Raw genomic sequence first — 22,714 nt, forward strand, 5'->3', positions numbered from 1 at the left:
GCAGATGGCCAAAAATATGAAACTGACATTTTAGAACACTTACGTATTATATTACAAAAGAGGGCACTACGTAGAAAGAGCTAGAAGAAAGTGAGTCAGTTTCCAAGCTCTGATGGCAGATCAAAGCTACACTGGGTAAAATCTCTGATTTTCTCATACTGCATCTCAGAAGCCCAGAGGATGAGCTACGCCCTGGAATGAAGGGTGGCTCTTTAGCTGGGGCAGGAACCAGACTCTCCTGGCCTTCCCTTCTGCTCCTCCGGGCAGCGGGTATAGCTCAGAAGTCCCAAAGCCTCCTGGCTGGTATGCACAAGCAGCCTGGTATAGACTGGTGGCAGGAACCTTTCTTGGAGAACCTCTGCAGTTTCATACAGGTGTATGGATCTTTACAGAAAAACTGAGAGCCACTGTGACCCTCTGTCCCATTATTGTAAAAAACCAGGGTGTACTTTTCTACAAAGAGGCCTGTGCCCAGTCACACAAGACTGAGCTTTCTTTGCCTGGATTAGAGACAGCCTAAGACCAGCAATCTCAGACAGAAGTGGAGAGAACAAAGGGAGTGATGATAACAACAGCAACAACAATAATATAAAAGTATTTTTGGACAGGTAAGCTTTATCAATACAACTAATAAGGAACGTATAACTGTAGCATGGATACTGTATTTTATACTCTCTCTCTATATATATATTCTTTTGGAATAAAAAAAGAAATAGGAATTATAAGGTCTTGCTGAAGTACTCTGTGAAAACATGACAAAGTCTACTAAATCTTTTAACTTCCTGGATGAAATGAACACTATGTGACACCTTCTCTGATAAGTAGCAGTAACTTACCTGAGAGGCAAAGGGCATTCGAGAAAGCAAATTTCTCTAGAATGGCATCATCTAAATCCAGCTCTGAATTTAACCGGATTTCCCCTCTGTGAAGTTTTGACTGCCCCCTAAGGAAAAAAGAAAAAGCCTTTTCTAAATCTTGAAAAGTACTTTCTCTCTTCTAAAAAAGTCACCTTATAATCTTTCTAGAGGTCATTTTGGCAACTTGTATCAAGAGTCTCACAAATGTTCTCATACCCTATGATCCAAGTAATTCCACTTCTAGAAATTTATCCTAAGGAAATAGTGAAAGATGCAAAGAAAGATCTGTGTACAGAAAACTTTTTATGGTCAAATGTTTAATAGTAAGAAATCAGGAAAGAAACTAAGTGTGCAAGAACAGTTCATCTACAGGAATTCGGCACAAAAGTAAACATGCATGTTTTGAAAGGATATTTAGTAGAAAAGGGAAAATGGTTACAATAAGTTGCTAAGTGAATAAATGCTGAATGTCTAACTATACACAGTATAATCTAAAATGATGCTAATGCGGTAGGGATGTGGAGGGAAACCGGGCAGTTATGAAAAATTAAGATGCATATGTAGACAATTCTGGAATGACTGGGGAAGTAGGGAAGGAAGGGAATTTGGGGATATAAGCATCATAAGCAAAGAGGAAAAGGACAGGCTAAACTTTCGCGAGAGATGAGCGACCAGAAAGACAAAGAGAGCTGGATGAAGAGGGAGAGAGGAGGCAGAATCCACTCCAAAAGCCTAAGGTGGGGGAAAAACAGAAGACATGAGACAGAGGGCAGAGCTGATGAGATGCTTTATGAAGGAGCTCGGCCCACACAGAGTGAGACAGTAGGCAGTTGGGTCACAGAAAGGACTCACACACCCACCGCACTGGTGGAGGCAAGGATGGTCTCTTGATGAAACCAAATCTGACTCCAGGATCCAGAGCCAAGCACTTGAATCTCTAGAGACTGTGAGATGGGTATGCGTGTGTGCACACCTACAGGTGGGTGGGGGACAATGCCTAGTAAGTCACAGTGCAATCTGGAGGCAGACTATGGGAGGGGAACTGATGGGAAACGTGACCACAAGGCCATGGGCTTAATAATGAATAAAATGAGCAACAATTCTACTGGCTCCTCATCTGTCATGTCCCCGGCTCACACCATCGCTGTCTTCTGCACCCACCGTGGGCCTGGGTCCTCACTCATGAGTCAGGTGCCCAGCGTCTCTGAATCTCACCTGAAAGCTGGTTTGCCACAATCCCGGCGACTATGTCAGATAAAATGATACAGGAAAGCTCATCGCTGGCAATTAGCACTTGCTCTTAGCCCATCTACTCTTTCTATAGCTGGTGTCTCTTCCAAATTTCCCTAAAGCTCTGATTGCGTTGCTTCCTTGCTCAGCACCAAGACTTTTCCCCCAACTCTCACATTCCACTAGGTAGGGACCTCCTTGAGAATAAAGACCTTTTAATCCTGTTCCCACTGCCTGCTCTCTCCACCCTAACATCTCTCCTCATTTTTGCACCCTTGCTGGGACAGGAAAATCAGCCAGGATGCTGTCTCCCCATACCTTTGACCTGAGCAGGTACAGCAGGCCCCCACTTCTTACAGGCACCTCCATTCCTGTGAGTGGTTCCCTTAGAGCATCCCCTCATTATACTAAATACTTTTTATACTCAAAATCAATAGGAAAAAAGCAAAAAGAATTTACATAAGAAAAAAAAGCTACTAGAATAATTTGACAGGTTCATTCTGACAAAGGCACACTACTTTTTACTGATTTCGGCTATTTAGGAAACATTATTTTGGGGTTATACTATCTACTTGTTTTAGTTTATGGGTAGCCTGAGAAGTTAAAAAATTGTCTGTCCACTAATATTAATTGCTTTGGCTTTCTGTTTGTATTAATAGCTTTTTTCCTCAAAATTTGTCTCCAAATTCATAAAGACTTGACCTTCTTTACTGCTTTCCCTAGTTATTTCAAGTGCCTGTTTCATAAATTTGATAAAAAGGTGCTTACTCTGTTTTTGTGTAGTTAAGCTCTTCATTTTCCCAGTGAACCAACGCAATTTCATAGGGCTGAATTTCATGTTTTTCTAGAACTTGCATCACATGCTTCATCTAGAAGAAAAGGAAGATTAACCTCAAATTATCTTGACCCCCTCAGTGATGGTTGTAACATTTTAAAAATTACATTTAATGATGTTTGTTTTGTTCTTCAGGTTTTAAGGAAAAAGCAAACTCATGGTGAGGCTAAACTAACTGGAAGGATACATCCATTTGTTGTTACATTTGGAAAACACAGGGGCCCTTAAAGAGGAAAACAGAAACAACCCATCTCCCACAGCCCAGAGGAAACACGGCAACACTACGGCTTGTTTTCTTTGTGTGTGTTGTCACACACACAAAATGTTTAAGTAAAACACCTGTAAAAATCTAAACAACACAGTAATAGAAAGTGATAATCTCTCTATTCTCCTGCATTCCTAATCCCTGAAGGTAATCATGATTAAACTCGGTGCATATCCTTCCAGACGTCCCCCTACATGTAAATATATGTATGTTTAGTTTGCTTTTTATATAAATGGGATGGTACTGTACATACAAACATTTTCAATGCTGTTCTCCTTAACGGAGGAACCACAACTGATTTAACCATTCTAAATGTCCATTCATGGGGGACTTTTTTCTCCTCTCCACTAACACAATGTCACAGGCACCAGCCTGATGCAAGTATCTTCAGGGCCTGTGGAAATACTTCTTCAGGATTTGTTAGATCAAAAGACACACACGCTTGTAACGGTGACACGCAGGATGTTCACTCTTCACTGTGGCATGCAAGATCGATAGTTGCAGCATGTGGAATCTGTCTCTTTTTACTTGTGGCAGGCAGGATTTCCAATTTTAGAATCCAAAGATTTATGAAAGCATTCTTAAAAAATTACTGAGTATTGTCAGCCTTTTACATCTTTGCAACTTCAAATAGCCAATTTGGGTTACATTTTTCTTACATCTATTGCTGGCCTATATTTCTTTCTCCAGGAAACCACTCCTCAGTCTCTCTCTTCCCACCCTCTATGTGTGTGGGTACCTCCTTTTAGTAAAGCTGGGATTATACGAAGCACACTTTTAGTACAGCTCTGGTATTATATCAGTTATAGTCTGTAACCTGCTCTTTTAATTTAACTGTATCATGTGCTGTGCTGTGCTTAGTTGCTCAGTCTTGTCCAGCTCTTTGAGATCCCACAGACTGTAGCCTGCCAGGCTCCTCTGTCCATGGGGATTCCTCAGGCAAGAATACAGGAATGGGTTACCATGCCCTCCTCCAGGGGATCTTCCCAACCCAGGGATTGAACTCAGGTCTCCCACATTGCAGGTGGATTCTTTACCATCTGAGCCACCAGGAAAGCCTACCAGGCAATCCCCAGGAACAGGCTTTTTTCCCCACATGACTTTTAAGCACTAGATTCTACCTGATAGACAGTAGATTTTATTCTACAGATCTACTTAACAAGCTTTCTCTTATTATGTGTTTTGGTTATTTCTCATTTTTGCTATTGTAAATAATGTGTTGAACATTTCTGTATATCATTCATCACCTATAATGTGATTATTTTCTTTGGGTAACTTTCTAGATGTAAAATTGCTGAGTTAAACATAAAGTTTTGATGTGTATTACCAAACTGCCCCTGAAAAGGCTGTATTAAACAAATCCTGATTGGGATATTAAAGAAATGAATTCCAGTGAGTGAAAATGTTCTAGAAAACTTGATCTTGATCTAAAATAAAACTCAAGGCAGCCAGCTTCCAGTTAACTGTGTGAACACTACTCATTTGTAGGCTATCATGTGAGAAGTACACTTCTTCTATCTGCAGTATAGCAGGGATTCTTCTGATTCTCCACAAATCAGTGTGTGCCCAGAGAATGGAAAATGTAGGTAACCTGTAGTCAAAATGACAATTTTGGAAGATGACAGTGTTAGGATCAACATCATGTAATGCTGAGCAAAGAAACTGAAGATTATCTGTCATTTTATCATCCAATGGCTCAGGTTATTGAGGGCTACTTAACAATTTATTCTCAGAAAACTAAGTTTTAATGCTTTCACACTGTATTTATACTTACAGTTTGGTCTTTCACATTCCAGAACACAGCAGCTCCTTCCCTGATTTAAAAGAATAAACTTGGTTAAAGGTGGAATACATTCTTCAGGGCCACACACAGAGCCATGCTTTAGGTGTAGCTTCTAGAATGTATCTAGAATGCCAATTAAAAAAATATGATTTATTATGGATTTGACATGATGGCCCCTGGATGGATATGATAAACAAAAGCTATTTTTTGAACTTTTGATTAAAAAACTTGGCCTCTCAAAAATTCATGGATTTCTCAAGTGGTTTGCAGAGTAACAATTATTGTAATACTACATAATTTCACGTATCTAGGTTGTTTCATAACCTGATTCAATTTTTTAAAAAAATTCTAAATTCTTTATTTTGTATTGAGGTATAGCCGATTAACAAACAATGCTGGGATAGTTTCAGGTGGACAGCAAAGGGACTCAGCCAGACATATACATCAGTAACATCTTATGGAAAAACCCCAAAGAACTTCTTGGCCAATCTTGGCAATCTGAATTCTAAGAGTTGCAGGATCTACGTAGGGGCACACTGGAGGGACACTGTTCGTACAAGACTACCAAGCTGAACGAGAAAATGAGAGGAGGAGATACAGCAGAGGAAACACCCCAGCTCCGGGAGAAGGTGTGAGGCAGGCATGCGATGTCGCAGAAAAAAGAGCTAGTGGTGTGAGTGGCTGTGGATGAGGGCGGGTAGAGACAAAGGTGGTAAGAGACAACCCCGGAAGGAACTTCCTGCTGTGATCAGGAGTTTGGTCAAATCCTGTGGAATTTTAAGCAGGGTAGTGTAGTGGTCAGAATTACCTACTGTCAAATTATCCTGCCTACAGAGATGCAGACAGACAGACTGGTGGTGGGGTAAGAAGACAGGCAGTGAGACCAGGCAGTGAGTGAGCTGTGGCAAAAGGCCAGGGTAGGGTCTCAGGACGCTGACTGGAGAAGGTACTGAAGCAGCCAGAGCACTAGCTCAGAGAAGCGCCTCCAGGCAGACGAGAGGTCGCAGGAACTGCAGGGTATGGGGCTCAAGCCCTGTGTGACCACGTGTAACTAACAGGTACCTCAAACAGACCTGCTCCAAACTGAGAGCTGCGGTAAGTGGAAAACATGTGCCAGGTTTCACAGACTTAGGAAGAAAAGGAGGATCTAAATCTCATCAATTGTGGACTGGTTACATGTAGAAATGATAATAGTTTCAATATGCTGGATTAGATAAAATGCACCAGTAAAATTAATTTTAGGTAATATATGATGCTCTTATTAGTGCTATTCAAAATTAAACTCATGTTATTTTTTTAAATTAAAGATGTGGCTATTAAACAATGTATCATTATGTACGTGGCTTGCACTTGTGGCCTGCATTGTATTTCTACTGGATGGCATTGATCTAGGGGACCTCAGAAATCCAAATTCCTCACTCGAGTCAAAAGGGATGTGATTCTACTCAGACTAAATGCTGAACCCAATTATGAATCACCCATAGACACAAAGACAGGGCTGCCAGTTATCAGCAATTGTAAGAACTAAGACCAGAGAAACTTCACCGAAGTCTGTATTTTTATGGATGTTCCATGTATTTCTGTCCTGCCACTTATCAGTCCCTTAACTGTGGGTAATTCACTTCAATCCCTCTGACCCTTGGTTTCCTCAGCTGCAAAATGGGGGGGGCGGGGGGGAGGCGCGGTGGGGGGAAGACTCTCTTCAAGTGTTGTGAGGATAACATGAGATGATTTTAAATGGTTTCTACTATCATCACCATGCCTACTCAGCTGCTCCAGAGTATTTGGTGTTAAAACAACCTTTAGAGAAAAGGAATGAATGTATGTGAGGCAGGGTCCCAGGCTGAAGTCTCTGGAGACGTAAGGTGGTCTAAAACTTTAGCTGAAGAGTTTCAGAGGGAGAAGAAAGAAAAGGAAGAAAATGGCAAGGAAGAAAAGACAGCAGGGCAGGTAGCATGTATACGTGAGAAGGAGCCCTGAAGCTGAATGGGAAACACCATGCTTACATGTTCTCAGTAAATGAAAACCCAGATTTATATATAAAGATAAGCACACTCCAAGTTACCCGAGTGGGCCTCTGTTGATGACCTCAACCTGAGCCTCCTTCAGCCTCTTGCTCTCAGGCAGGCCAGAACGTTGGGGAGGCCATCGGTTCCCTCCATCCCTGCATCCTGCAGAGCTCCATTATTTCCAACAGTGGTTCCTGCTTTAGCCTTGTCCAAGGCTCTCTTCTGATAACATGTTAAGTGCACCCTTTACTGTCACGAATCATGCATGGTATAAATGACTTGCACAGATGATACAAAGATGACATAGTGCTGAAAGTTAACTTAGAACACAAGGAATGAAAAATCCCTGATATCTTCCCTGGGGCGAGGCGGGGAATTCATTACTTTATAAGAGGATTTACCAGCAAATGCCTAAAACTAACAAACTCTCTTATTCAAATAACAGCCAAAGGATAAATTTTAATCACAAATCCTGAACACATTTACTGCTAAGAGATGAGGTATACCTGCACCTTTAAGGACCACATTACCTGGCCACACAGCCCACCTCCCACTGCGGTTGCTCTCCTGTCTTACCTGAAGAAGAATATTGTACCAGGATCACCTTCTTTTGCAGAATTTTCCACACCCATCACCAGAATGTTTGCTGCATCTGTGATAAAAGAGCAAAAAGCTATGTCACAAGGTGACACATGGTTTCAGGGTCACCTTCAACAAAGTGCTTGTGATCATATCTTCACACACCATGAAGTGCTCTGCAACACAGTCACACTTTCTACTAAGGTTTCTGAAAGTATTTTAACATGATAAAATGAGAAGACCACAGGAAATTACTTGAACAAAATATTCAACAACCTGTGACACTATTATTAGAGCTATTTAGAACTCATTCTTGCCCATTTTGATTCAGTAATCACTAGAAGTTGATAATTATTAAAGTCTCAGCTTCAGTATGACTATGGTTCAAGAATTTGGGAGTGGGGTGAAGGAGGGATGGATTGGGAGCCTGGGGTTAGCAGACACAAACCATTCTATAGAGAAGGAATAAAGAACAAGGTCCTACCAAATAACACAGGGAACTATGTCCAATATCCTAAGATAAACCATAATAGAAAAAGAATATAAAACGGAATCACTTTGCTCTACAGCTGAAAGTAACACACTGGAAATCAACTGTACTTCAATTTAAAAAGAATTAAACTTTTTATAAATAATTTGAAATAAAAGTTGAGGAGCAATTAACATATTCTCTTCCTTTACAATTTTATTAATAATATAGTTTTAATATTCTCAAACTGCTCAAAATTTCACTGAATTTTAAATTATATTGTAGACAGTGTGGAAAATAGAAAACACACAGAGACAAAGACACCTGCCATTTTAAAACATATCTGATTTCAAAGTCAATCATGAGAACTACCACAGCAGTCATCAGTAGCTATTAAAATATTTTAACATTTTAAATATAAATATATACGTATATATTCACCAATAAGTAGTTACTTTGTATATTATTTTAGTAGTATTTACTATATTCTATCATAAATTATAAACAACACATTAATCTATCAATTAATAAACATACTAATTAATATGCAAATTGTTGTCTAATTTCTTGGCCTAAACTTAGGATCCTAAAATCTTTAGAGTTCCTGATAGAGGAATGGAGGATTCAGGTGGAGACCAAATCCTAAACTTCGGTGCACTCACACTTCCCTGAGTACTGATACTACATCGATGGATGGAGGGCAAGGTTCACACGTACAGTGGAGAACACCACAAATGAAACAGGCAAGATTCAGGGCATGGTGTGAGAAACCAAGTCTGTGAGGCACAAGACCTCACTGCTGACAGCCTCTGCAATCAGCCAAGAAGACCCCAGGGCGAGTTTTCATCTCGGGGGCCCTGGACACAGCTGTTTTTCTAAGTCAGTTATATTTCTTTCTGCCACCAAATAGTCTGGTCAGATCATCAAGGCCAAAGAGCACCATGACATTTCAACTGTTTCTTACAGGCAGTGACTTTCAAAAATTTTCTCTGTAGCAGCGAGGTTTTTCCACCTACTATTTTTGCTACTTTGAGGTCAATTCATGAATTTTCCAAAGTGTTCCAAGTCACTTATTTTTTCATGTATTTCTCAAAGTGTTCCTCACACTACCCTACAACCCTCAGTTTAATTCTCCTTTTAAATATTGTGTTTATCTTTTAACTAATTCTGTTAGTTTAAAATATTTCTATTAATTTTATGGTTCTTCTGTAATACTAATAACTTTTAAATGTGACAGAAATGAAGTGGCATGGCCTTTGATCATCCCAAATAAGACTGATCCTATAAATAAAGCTGAGTGAACCATACTGATTTTAATCTTATCTTTGTCATCTGCATAAGGAGATTTAACACCCCTTTTATGATACTGTTGTTTAAATTGAAAATGAAACCTAAACAAACATGTATTTCAGACAGTTATCATAGGAAAATTACTTTCTAATACATTTTAACATACTTGGTCCCTGGTTCAAGGAGATGTACCTCGAGGCAAGCTTGTCACTTCGACGTATCCATGGGACGTCAGATCTTGAGAGAGGCTTCCAAGATGGTACTCATCTGCGGTTGCAAACGCAGTGCATTGCATCAGGTCCTGCACCAGGGAGAGGGGCATGACATGGGTTACTAAGAGGCGCCTGACACAGCTGTCACACTACAGGGAGGAGGACTCTGTGCTGCGAAGCTGGCAGGCGAGCCTTTTCTCCAAACATCTCAAAGATTCGGACAAGGGATGTGAGAAAGACGGAGAACAAGACATTACACGGAGGCAGATTTCAGCTCAACCTATGCAAGAACTTTCTCCTGCTAGTCAAAAAGATGAAATGGCCTAGATGAAAACGGAACCAACCCCACCGGTTGTGCTTCAAGCACAGACTGAACAAAAGATGAGAGAGGATTAAGGGATTCTATGGGCGCCAGGATGAAATGCTATTTAAAGTCTGTCCAACCTTGAGTTTCCATGGCTCTTGCTCCCAGCAGCATTATTATTTGAGGTCATTTGGTAATCTGCCACTAGCCTTGAACAGGCAGAGATTAGTCTGTATCTACAAAGGAATTACAGATGTTTTTGCTCTGGTTAACTTCACTCCGGTTGAAAGTTCTCCAGATCTGAGAATGAGTGCAGGTTTGGAGGTGAGTGCTTTGGCTTCTGCACTAGGAGTCTCACTTGTGTGTACATGTAGGTATTTATGTTGTGTCTCTACAATACACGCATGGCAAGCATATGGCCCAGCACACGGTGTTTTTGTCCATCTGTAGGTCACAAGCTATCATTGAGTCCTGATGTTGATTTAGTTGGCCCAATCCTGCTTAAAAAAAAAAAAATAGAATGAAATAGAAAATATTAGAGTTCATAATTCATAGTCAGGACTTTTATTTTATGATGTTTTCTGTCACATATATATGTAGGTATGCTGGGTCACTACATAGAATGTAAAATAAATTCCTCACCGTTGAATGTGGTCAATAAAATTCAAAAGCTACGGGTAGAGGTGCTCAGAGGTTAGGCAGAGAATTAGATTCATTAAAAAAAAAACAACAAAAGACTCAGAGTAACAAGGTTGTTGTGAAGTTTACACAAGCTGATGAATGTCAACTGTTCAGAACCATGACAAGCACAAATGTTCAACATTTGTTACAGCCGTTATTACAGCACAGATATACATGTTTGTGTTAGTTGCTCAATTGTGTCCAGCTCTTTGCAACCTCATGGGCTATAGCCCCGTCAGGCTCCTCTTTCCATGGGATTCTCCAGGCAAGAATACTGTAGTGGGTTGCCATTCGCTTCTCCGGGGGATCTTCCTGACCCAGGGATAGAACTCGGGGCTTCTACATCGCAGGCAGATTCTTTACCGTCTGAGCCACCGGGGACATATATGCTTAAAGCATCAAAATGCAAGGGGGTTAAAAAGTCTATCAAGTAGTTTACATCTGGATTTTCATTTGTTCATAATTTTATATTTTAGTATCCACCTGTCAGAACATTAGTGAGTCTACTGTCTTTGGTACATATGGTGCTTTGGCCCAGTGTTGGTCAAAAGAGTTTTATGAGTCATTACATCAAAATTTATTCCTAAGATTTACTCATCTTGGCTCCTAATTTCTTTCCCTTTCTGTTACATTCCTAGTATGCAATTTAAGAAAAGTAGCACATACATTCCTTCCTTCCTCCTACTTTTGTTACCTAACTCCTGGCCCCTTCTCAAGAAATGACTTCACCCTGCTTTGCCTCTTCCATCTGTTCTAACGTGTGGTTTAAAAAGCACCAGAAGAATACACGGAGGACCTGAAAAACCTAAAATCAGTAAACTATCCACTCAGAAGCAAAACACTGTTCTTATTTTCACTCAGTTAGGGAAAAAAAGCTGAAATTGTTGCCAAATGTGAGATATATGGATGTGGGACCCTCCAGTTGCACATATCTGATGAGCCTGATTCCCAGTCATTATAGAGGTAAGAAGGCACCGTGACAAAAACACGTGCACTCGTACGGCCAGATGAAAGCTGCTTACTGGAGTACAGACACAGGTTCTGTGCTCAAGATTTAGAACGGCGGGCACTAGCTGTTCTTTTAAGGCTCTGTGGAATTAAGAGGAGCTGGCAGGATATGAGATTAAGGTGACTGAAAGAAAGGAATCCCCCAGGTAAGAGGCCTCAGGAAAGGCCACAGCAGGCAAGCTCTACTCTGCAAAACCTGACAACTTCAGAAGGCTGCTACACAAAATCCCAGGGCAGCCAGTTGACGTCAGAGTTCCTTCTTGGGCCGCTAGAGCTGATGTGCTTAGTTTAGGCTGCAGTGGGAAGAGCAGGACGCATGAAGGAGGAGACAGGAGATAAGGAGAAGATCACCAGCTAGTCCAGGGGAGGGTCTTCCCATTACTGTACTGGAAATGGCACTGGCTGGCTGTCTCTAGCATCAGAGCCTTATGCTGGCAGCCGGGAGAACTATCCAACTTAAGAGTCACCCACATACTGTGTTCAAGGTCTCAACAAATTATCAATAATAAGGTGCCATTTGACACAACATCCAGACTTCTAGCATCTTTTGCACCTGGCAGTAACTGACCAGGGTCGAGGAGGGGGCCAGGTTCTTCGGTTGACACTGTCCCTCCCACTCCCTCCTGTCTCGCGCCTGCTTCGCCACGTTTGTTTTTGATCAGGCCCATCTGTGCTAAAAAAACAGAAGAAGAAGAAGAAAAAAAAAAACTTACACTGTTTTACATTCTCAAAAATGGCATAAGTCAAAGCACTCAATCACTACTTCCATGAGAAAATATGTGCTGAGCTCCAAAGAGTCAGGTTATAAATTTTTAAACACAGTCTGTTTTTACTTAGTCATTCCAAGGATCTTTGCAGATTTGCTGAAGATGGTCACCTTCCCTTCTCTCGCCATCTCCTATTTAGTTTGGCTCAAAGTTCCAGCCAGTGTCACGCAGCCTATGGCTCAGCTAACATTACGTAACCTCTATGGCTCGCCACGCTACTTTCTGTATCCTCCTTAAACATCTGGGACCTGAGTCGGTTTAAGTTACGAATCTTCTATGAATAAACGATTCACAAGGTTTACCAATTTGACCTGTTAGACCTATCTTTGGGGAGTTTTATTTCCTTTGCTTTTTGATTTCAAGACTGTATTTAAATCCATTTGGTAAAGGGAAACAGTATGTGTCATCTCCACGTTAACCCCCCCATCATTTAAAGATGTTTTTACTCTGCCAGAAGTTTTCACTTTCAGACACGTCTTTTTCTGGATTATTTAAAATAATAAACCATTCTTTTTTGGGCATCAAATACAAATATTAATATATAGCGAACTTCAGGTTCTAGGATGGGGATCAACAACTTGTTCTTAAATAAATGTGTCAAACCAACCTAAAATTGTTCTTGGATTTATGACTTATATTTAAGCCTTTCTATTTTAAAATGTTAAACAAACAAAAACCAAACCAAAGCCAAGAAAACCACTGTGTGTGTAGTGTTTCATTCTTCTGGTCACAGAAAACATATTCCAGCAGATGGGGCTAGAAATTTATATATGATTCTTGTTTTAGAATATCACACACTCTGACGGAATACTTTTCTTGAAAAAGAAAGTTTATTTTTATTCATGTTCTTTTACTGAAAAAAAATTAAGGTTTTTTTCTTTGGTAATCTTACTTCTATGTTACTAGGGGGTAAAAAATGTACGTTTTCCTGTTATATACAGATTATAGGTGATCGCTTCGCAGCCTTCTGGCTAAGATCATGTACAGATTACAGGTCAAAGTTATAAAACAGATATATTTTACATTACTACTATAAAGCCTCTTATGGCCTTCTCTGGTGGCTCAGACGGTAAAGAATCTGCCTGCAACGCGGGAGACCTGATTCCGATCCCTGGGTTGGGAAGATCCCCTGGAGGAGGGCATGGCAACCCCCTCCAGTATCCTTGCCTGGAGAATCCCCATGGACAGAGGAGCCTGGCGGGCCACAGTCCATAGCCTTGCAAAGAGTCAGACATACCTGAGCAACTAAGCACAGCACAGCACAGTATAAGGCTTCAGCTTTTAAGCTTTTTGACTACAACCCATGGTGAGTTGTACAACCCAAAGAAGCCCTCTCACATACACACCATACACAGGCACCCACACCAATAACTGACACGAACACATCACAGAACGGCGTGTACCTTGATCGTGAGTGACGCATTGATTCTATTTCATTACATAAGCAAACCGAAGTGGGAAAAAACAACTACTAACCACCCACTAGTTAATCTCACAACACTCTGTAGTGCTAGCCTGAAGCCACCACTGGGTGTCCCCCCCCAGCCAGCATCCACGCCGCTCAGGGAGGCCCTCATCCTCAGGCATTGTCCTCCTCCAAGACAGGACAGACCACCCAGGAGCACTGTCCCTGTCATGATAAATGATGAGCCAATGGGATGTAGGCTGACTATCTCAACAGGGCAGGATCTCTGCAAATGGGACCAGGTGAAGTGCTGACTCCGACATAGAAGGTAAGTAAGTAGGCTCATGCAGTCCGTTTCAGGTGCTTGCGTGCGGCTGCGGGTAGAGGGTGAGTTCAGGTACACGCATGGGGAACGAGACAAAGCGTGTCTCTTTCTGGTACAAAGTAGAGTCCTTTCCTGACTCAGTGCAGAGTGGAGGTAAGGGCTCCGCCACCACAGGGGACTGGCCAGCCCCGTGATGCCCACGAGGAAATGGAGGGGCCCACTACTCGGGGCAGACAAATACTCGGGGCAGACAAAAGCTAGTCTTCGACCTATGGTTTATGTTCACCTTTAAGATCATTAGAAAATAATGCTCCAAAATCACAGTCCCTCAGATCACTTCAGAAAACCTCTTAGAAAAGATTTTCTATTATTTTCCTGTGCTTCCAGAGAAACAACATACTCTTTCTGTTTTTGCAAAACTCAAACTAAAGTCACAGCTACTACATTATGTAACATGTCCTATGTCAGGACCCAGGAAACAAATGATGCCTTAAATTTGGTGATGGAAAAAAAGTTATTTCTTGCAAGACATTCTTATGTTTTTCTTTTTCTCTTGTTAGACAACATGAAATGTACAACCCAGGAGGATTCCTGCTTTTTCCTTAATCACTGGGCTTCTCAAAACTAAACATTCAACTGGATTATGCATATCAGGTATCTGATAATATCTCTTTCTCTGTTCATGTCAGCTGCTTGCTCTGTTTTAAATGTAATGCTTTTATTACCTCAATGGAAGCACTAAATTTTGAAAATCTACTTCAAATCCTTTCCTGGAAGCAGAAAAAAAAATTCTAAAGAAAAATAAAAAACAGAATTTAGGAAAATTGCTTTCAAGTCCATGGACAACCCAAAGAAATCATGTCTCTTTGATAATTTACAACCAACAACTATTAAAAAAAAAAAAAAAAAAAGTGACATCTCTGACTCTGTCAGACTTTCTTTCATTAGACACTTGATCCTGCTCTGGGTTGCCAGATATAACAAAAGAAAAAAGGGACTTGATCCTCCGTTTTCGATCTGCTATAATTCAGGTTTCTACACTTAATTTTCTTTCAGTTACCTAAATGCTAAATTTCCCAGATGATCACATAGCGAAACAATGTAATTAAAAACTCAAGAGCTACAAAGAAAAGGGTGAGAGTAGAATGAATCCCAAACTCCCACCCTTTATATTCTGGGTTTGAAAGAAACAAAACAATAATGTAAACAAAGCTAGAATCCAAATAAAAATCATTTACCAGCTCTGGTGGCTCAGATGGTAAAGAAGATGCCTGCAGTGTAGACACCAGGTTCGATCCCTGGGTCAGGAAGATCCCATGTCAAAGGGAATGGCAACCCACTCCAGTATCCTTGCCTGGGCTAGCCTATGGACAGAAGAGCCTGGCGGGCTATAGTCCTCGGAGTCACGAAGAGTCAGACACGACTCAGTGACTAACACTAATCAGCCCCTAACTTTACAACCTGAGGATATGACAAGAAGGCCTGTACACATTTTTAAAGGAAGTCAACCTCACAGTAAAAACACACACACACACACACACACACACACACACACACACACACAAACCCACCAAATTAAATGCTCAGGGTCTACTTCTCAAAATCGAAATTTTAACCTGTTTCGACCCTAACCTGTTTTCTGATAGATTCAGAATGTCTCATTAAATTTTAAATATTTGACACTCCTATTTTTAATGTTGATGATACAGACATCTAAGATTCCTTTGCTTCTCTTCCATCCTTTTCAGTTTAATAAACATTTATTAAGTATCAGGCATAGTTTTAAGTATCATGCAAGATACACATGTTAATGAAGGGCTTGATCTTCACCTTAAATATTTACCATTTAGTGGGGAAAAGTATATTGTAGAGAAATTCCCATAAACCTCATAACAGGGACCCCCTTCAACCTTCGAAGGATAAAAAAGCAAAGACCTTGACTCTGCTTTTTCAATTCTAACTTGCCACGTCCTTTGCCACCTGCTCCCACGCAGTCATCATCAGCTTAGAAGTGCTTACCTGTCTACACAGTTAACTTAAAATTTTTTTCTTAAACTTAATATAGAATTTCTACAGTTTGAGTTTTTTTAAGTGGGGGCTTTTTTTTTTGTGTGTGTGTGTCCGACTCTTTGACACCCCATGGACTGTAGCTCACCAGGCTCTTCTGTCCATGGGATTCTCCAGGCAAGAATACTGGAGTGGGTTGCCATTTCCTTCTCCATAAGTGGGGGCTTTTTAATAGCACTATTCCTAAAGTGAACTTAATACTAATCTTTTCCAAAATTTCCTTAGGCCACTAACTAATCCTTTTATAAACTACATTTCTATATTTAATTGCCTCTATTTTGCCTTTATACATATGGTGAGTGCGTGCTCAGCTGCTCAGTCACATCCAACTCTTTGTGACCCCATGGACTGTAGCCTGCCAGGTTTCTCGGCCCATGGGATTTGCCAGGCAAGAATGCTGGAGTGGGCTGCCATTTCCTCCTCCAAGAATTGTCCCAACCCAGGGATCAAACCCGTGTTGCCTGCATTGGCAGGTGGGTTCTTCACCACTGAGCCACCTGGGAAGCCCTTTATATCTACCACTAATTCCTCTAATTACGATGCTGATTCCTTTTGGAGGTAACAGGTTGTGCTGCTGCTGCTGCTGCTGCTAAGTCACTTCAGTCATGTCTGACTCTGTGTGACCCCACAGACGGAAGCCCACCGGGTTCCCCCGTCCCTGGGATTCTCCAGGAAAGAACACTGGAGTGGGTTGCCATTTCCTTTTCCAATGCATGAAAGTGAAAGTGAAAGTAAAGTCACTCAGTCATATCCAACTCTTAGCGACCTCATGGACTGCAACCTACCAGGCTTCTCTGTCCATGGGATTTTCCAGGCAAGAGTACTGGAGTGGGGTGCCATCGCCTTCTCCAACAGGTTGTACTACTAAGCTTCAAAGACCCTGAAAGCAGCATTGAGCAGGTGCTCTCCTATGCTGGCAGGGAGGCCAAGCTGGGACACACAGGGGTTCAGAGAGATCATCAGAGAACAGAGGCGCTACCACCACCCATGTTTTTACCTCCTTCACAGGCAGAACTGGAAGATTGGTCCTAGACGGCTGCCTGGTCCTTGAAGCTTTCAGTGGTCTCTTGATTTGTGGAAAGTCTTGTTTAGAAACTGTTTCCGTGGACACAGATGAGGAATGTCTCTTTAATATTTTTATAAACCACTTAGAACCTAGCAGATTTGGTTTGTGAGTCACTTTCCTGTGAGTACTGACAGAGTTCCTGGTTGGAAGGTGAGCTTTTCCATCTTGGCAACACGCAGTGTTGAATGGAGGGAGTACATTTGTATTTGATATTTTCTGGTTCATCCACAGGATCTGAGACTTATTCAAACCACCAGTTGCTGCATCAGGAAAGAACAAATCCAAGTTCTGATTTCTTGTCAGGGCTGTGCGTGCTGCAGTCTCAAATTCCTTAAGTGGTTTTAACATTTGATGAGTAAGTCTTTGGCACTGACATGCTTTTGACAAAATATGGCGAGATCCAGCCAGGGCTCTGAGAAGTCTGGCTGACATTACCATAACCCAAGCTAAAAGACAAGAATTCAAAGTTCAAGTTGAGAAAAAAAAAAAAAAACTTAAAAAAATACATACAAGATGAATGGATATAGAAGTTGTGGTATATATACACAATGGACTATTACTCAGCCATAAAAAGGCATTTGAATCAGTTCTAATGAGGCGGATCAACCTAGAGCCTATTATACAGAGTGAAGTAAGTCAGAAAGAGAAAGATAAATATCATATACTAACATATATATATGGAATCTAGGAAGATGGTACTAATGAATTTATTTGCAGGGCAGCAATGGAAAAAGCAATGGCACCCCACTCCAGTACTCTTGCTTGGCAAATCCCATGGACGGAGGAGCCTGGTAGGCTGCAGTCCATGGGGTCTCGAAGAGTCGGACACGACTGAGCGACTTCCCTTTCACTTTTCACTTTCATGCATTGGAGAAGCAAATGACAACCCACTCCAGTGTTCTTGCCTGGAGAATCCCAGGGACGGGGGAGCCTGGTGGGCTGCCGTCTATGGGGTCACACAGAGTTGGACACGACTGAAGTGACTTAGCAGCAGCAGCAATGGAGAAAGAGACATAGAGAACAGATCTATGGACATGGGGGGAGGGGAGGCGAGAGAGGGTGAGATGCGTGGAGAGAGTAACGCGGAAACTTACATTACCATATGTGAAATAGAAAGCCAATGGGAATTTGCTGTATGACTCAGGAAACTCAAACAGGGGCTGTGTATCAACCTAGAGGGGTGGGATGGGGCGGGAGGTGGGAGTGAGGTTCAAGACGGAGGGGACATATGTACATCTATGGTTGATTCACGTTGATGTTTGACAGAAAACAACAAAATTCTGTAAAGCAATTATCCTTCAATTAAAAAATAAATTAATTAAAAAAAACACATATAGTGTTTTCCTGGGTAACAGGTATATTTCTGTAAAACAATTTGCAAAACAGATACATCTTACTGAAGTGTGCTGTTGTTAGTCACTTAGTCGTGTCCGACTCTTTGTGACCCCACGGACTATAGCCTGCCAGGCTCCTCTGTCCATGGGATTCTCCAGGCAAGAATACTGGAGTGGGTTGCCATTTCCTTCTCCAACTGAAGCCTACTGAAAGGTTAAAAAAACAAATTTTAATGTTTCCATCACCTGTAGTCAACTTCTGGCCTTCTTTCTGGAGGGTTACAAGGACATGAAAAGGACCTCAAAAAAAAAAAAAAAAAACAAAACAGTAATGAGGATCTCTTCATTTACTTCACTAGCATATAAACTATTTAAAATGAAATTAGTACTTCTAAACCCCTTTATTCAAAATGTATTCAGGGACTTTCCTAGCTGTCCAGTGGTTAAGACTGCCCTGCCACTGCAGAAGGTGAGGGTTTGATTCCTGGTCAGGGAACTAAGATCCCCAATGCCAAGGCCAAAAAAAAGTATTCAGCCTTTACAATAAGATAAGCAATGAGCTGGGACCAGAGATACACCCATGGAAGACTAGGGTTCCTACCATCAAGCTAATGGTCTCCTGAAGGAGACAGGCGTGTGCAAACGCCTCATTATAACTGAGTGGAGCAGCCCTAGGCCCCACCAAAGAACTACAATAGAAGGCTCCTAAGTCTACATGAAGAGTCAGGAAAGGCTCCCAGAAGGATTCAAGCTGATTCTTGAAGGGGAACATGCTTTTCAGGGTGGGGCTGGGCATGGCAGTAGGGCTAAAGGTTGTGAGACACACACACACACACACCCCCAATAGAAATACTGTACGTAAATAATCTCCCCTCTTATTTACAGTTTAAAACATCTGTTCTTTAAAAGTAAGCCTGGAGGGACTTCCCTGGCCATCCAGTGGTTAAGACTCCACACTTCAGTGGAAAGGGGCACAGGTTGGATCCCTAGTTGGGGAACTAAGATCCCATAGCAGGCAAAAAAAAAAAGTAAGCTTGTAGTAGTCTATGGGGCCACACAGAGTCCGACAGACTGAAGTGACTTAGCTTCAGCAGTGGTAGGAAATCAATAACAATTGTTTAAGAAAGTAACATGCTAGGGGCTGGAAATACAGATATATAACAACAATCTCAGTACTCAGCATCTAGTGGGGGAAACGGCAAACTGTGATGAGTACATAACAGAGTTATGTATCAATTGCTCTCAGGTGCAGAGAAAGGAACCTCTGGCTGTGGGTGGATGGGGCTTATCAGAGGTGACATTTGAACTGGGTTTCAAAGGGCAGAGGGATCAATAAGTTACCACCCTCCACCCCCACCAGGTACACAGTTCATTTGACAACGTGCAGCTTCTGCCTCCCCGAAGCGGCTGGATCCTGAGTACTGATGCTAACGAGCTTCCACCACCAGGGAGAAGGCAGAGCTTTTCACGAGAGACGCACGCAGTCAGATACACATCTAAGAAACATATCTGCGGTGAAAATGTAGAGGAGGAACTGACAGAGACTAAGACATTGCTTCCTGAGTACTTGGTACCCAGCAAATCCTCTGCTCCACCTCACAACAATCCCGTGAGGTACTTCACAGGGGAAACGGGGGCTTACTGGGGCGGACTGCTTATAGTCAGCCATAGAGCTGGAAGCAAGTCCCTGGCCTTTCCAATTCCAAAGGAGACACTGAAATCACCGCATATATGTTATCTCCCTTTAAAAGGATGAGGACAAGGATGAGTCCCTGTGATATTTGGGAGGCAGAACCTGCAGCTTTTAAAATATCTTCAAAAAAGCAGTTTTATTACCTGTCTTCATTGCCTCTTCTCTGATATCCCTGAACCCGCTCCAATCAGGCTTTCATTCCTAACACTTCACCAAAACCCATTTGTCAAGGCCAGCAATGACCTCTGCATCAGACTTCTCAGCCTTCGTTTTCCCTCACTGACCAGCAACATGGAATACAGCGGACCACTCCACCCCCTACCTCACTCGCCACTTTTCATCCTCGCTGGGTGCACCTCTGTCTCTCCTGCTGGTTTCCCATTCCAAGAATGTAACACACCAAAGCTCAGAATTTGGGCCACATTTCCTCTCCATTCCCAGCTCCCATTGATCTCCTCCAATCTCACAGTTTGATATAGTTACCTACACACTGATAAATAGCAAATATTTATCCCTAAACTACTCCGACAAGCATGAAAACTGTAACAGGCTCAAAACTGAGCTTCTGAAACCTTCCTGCAAATCCTACTCTTCCCACAGTCTCCCCAGACTCGTGAAGCAGCAAATACATCCTATATTTGCTAAGGCCCCTCACCTGCAGGCCACCTGGGCGCTTCTCTTCCTTCTCCATACCCAGTCCGGCAGCAAGTCCCACTGGCTTGGCTCTGACCGGTCCTCAACAACCCGGCCACCACCCTGGTCCACGCTGCTGTTTTGCTCAGGGATTACTGTCACAGCATCCACACTGGGTTCCCAGCTTCTGTTCTTCACATTCTTCTGAATATTGCAACCAAATTTACTAATTTACAAAGTCAGATTCTCTCTTCCCTCTTTGTAAAGTTTAATGATGGCCTCACACTTCACTTGAAATAAAAGCCAAAGACCTTAACGTGGACTGCATGGTCCTCCCTTCTCTGGCCTTTACCACGACTCTAATGTCTCCTACAGCTTTTTCCCCCTCACTCCTTTTACTCCAGTCACTCTGGCATCTGGATCTGTGCACTTATTACCCTTACACTCTTCTCCCAGGTGTCTGTAAACCTATTTATTCCCTCACATCCTTCAGACCTCTGCTCAAATGCCTCCTAGGCAGTGACATCTTCCTGGACCACTTCATTTAAAATGCACACCAGAGACTTCCCTGGTGGTCCAGTGATTAAGAATCCATCTTGCAATACAGAACACTTGGGTTTGATTCCTGATAAGGGAACTAAGATCCCACATGCTGCAGGGAAAAGAAGTTGAGGAGCCCAAACAAAGACCCAGCATAGGCAAAAAGAACCATTAAAAAAGAAGAAGAAGAAGAAAAAAAAAAGACAGCAGCACTAGCTTTTTCCACTTTCTATCTCTCCACTGCATTTAACATCATTTACCAATACTTTGTGTTCTTACTTTATTAACTCACACAAGTTATGAACTGAGTTCCTGCCATGTGCCAGACATTGTTCTACTTGCTAACACAGCTGAAAATAAAATAGACAAAAATCCCTGTCTTTTGAAACTTACATCACAGTGGGGATGACAGATAATATATGCGGTAAACCACCATTATATACAATAAATAGTCACAATGCTATAATATATAGTCTTGATGTTACAAAATATACAGTAAGTAGTCACAATGCTATAACGGGAAGAAACAGAAGAGGAAAGGAGATTTTTGTCTCTCTCTCCTGTGGCACATAAGCTCCTTGAGGATAGAGTTGCCTTCTGTTCAGCTGTGTCTACTGTGACCAGAGTGCCCAGCACACAATACGTATTCAACTCATATTTTCTGAATGAAATATTCAGAAACATGCATCCCTAAATATGCAATTTCTTGGATGCATTTCCTACTTCTAAGAACACACCAACTAAGAAAACTGTATCAACTAGGCTACAATTCAATGGCTAAGAGGCGCTAATCTGGGAGCATGCCTTCCAATTCCTTAAGCTGCTCAAAATGATCTTTGCAGTTACCGCTGTGCACTGGCTCAAAAAAAGGATTCCTATGTGTTATGGATGGAATGCTTTTTACTTCCAACTAAGTCGACCAAAGATCACCGTAACAGGCAGGGGACCTCCGCGGTCCCGGTGAAACATGTGACCCAAGACATTCAGGGCGGCGGGCAGCAAAGGCGGGCACCAATGTGCAGGACCATACAAGCTCGGAGAACAAGGCAGTGCACTAACCTCTCGGCTGGACGAGAAGAGGGATGCGCAGGTCGCGCGAGCTTCCGCGGCCCGGCCGCAGACAAGAGACCGAGCAGCAGCCGCAGCCCGGCGCGCTCCCGCAGCCAGTCCCAATCCCGACCGGTGTACCAGCAAGCGCCCGGCACTGCGCAGGCGCACAGAGATCCTGGCCCCAGCGGAGCGTGAGTCGCCCTGTCCACGTGACCGCAGGACCACGTGACCCGTGCCGCCGCGACCCGAGCCGCTCCCTGGTCTCTGAGACGTCCCGGTCCCTGCTTGCTTCCGCCTTCCGCCCGCTTCCTG

General features: G+C 42.3%; 1 protein-coding gene across 7 annotated transcripts in view; it reads right to left on the reverse strand.

Moving 5' to 3' along the window:
• The window catches only part of RMND1 (required for meiotic nuclear division 1 homolog), a 34,590-nt gene extending 11,954 nt beyond the window's left edge, over window positions 1–22,636 (reverse strand). The window contains exons 1-8 of one of the 7 annotated variants that reach the window (XM_005891540.3): window positions 22,412–22,627; window positions 18,733–18,786; window positions 17,084–17,598; window positions 9,510–9,618; window positions 7,556–7,631; window positions 4,962–5,001; window positions 2,856–2,956; window positions 837–943 (exon numbers count right to left, since the gene is read on the reverse strand). In XM_005891540.3, coding sequence (XP_005891602.2) covers window positions 837–943; window positions 2,856–2,956; window positions 4,962–5,001; window positions 7,556–7,631; window positions 9,510–9,618; window positions 17,084–17,590 — 940 coding nt within the window. In that variant the 5' untranslated portion in view covers window positions 17,591–17,598; window positions 18,733–18,786; window positions 22,412–22,627. Of the gene's footprint in view, window positions 1–836; window positions 944–2,855; window positions 2,957–4,961; window positions 5,002–7,555; window positions 7,632–9,509; window positions 9,619–17,083; window positions 17,599–18,732; window positions 18,787–22,411 lie in introns of all 7 variants that reach the window. The other 6 variants (XM_070376869.1, XM_070376871.1, XM_070376872.1 and 3 more) reach the window with 6 other exon arrangements.
• Between the last annotated feature and the right edge of the window lie 78 nt (window positions 22,637–22,714).

Source organism: Bos mutus, chromosome 9 (assembly GCF_027580195.1).
Source record: "Bos mutus isolate GX-2022 chromosome 9, NWIPB_WYAK_1.1, whole genome shotgun sequence".
Classification (NCBI taxonomy): domain Eukaryota; kingdom Metazoa; phylum Chordata; class Mammalia; order Artiodactyla; family Bovidae; genus Bos; species Bos mutus.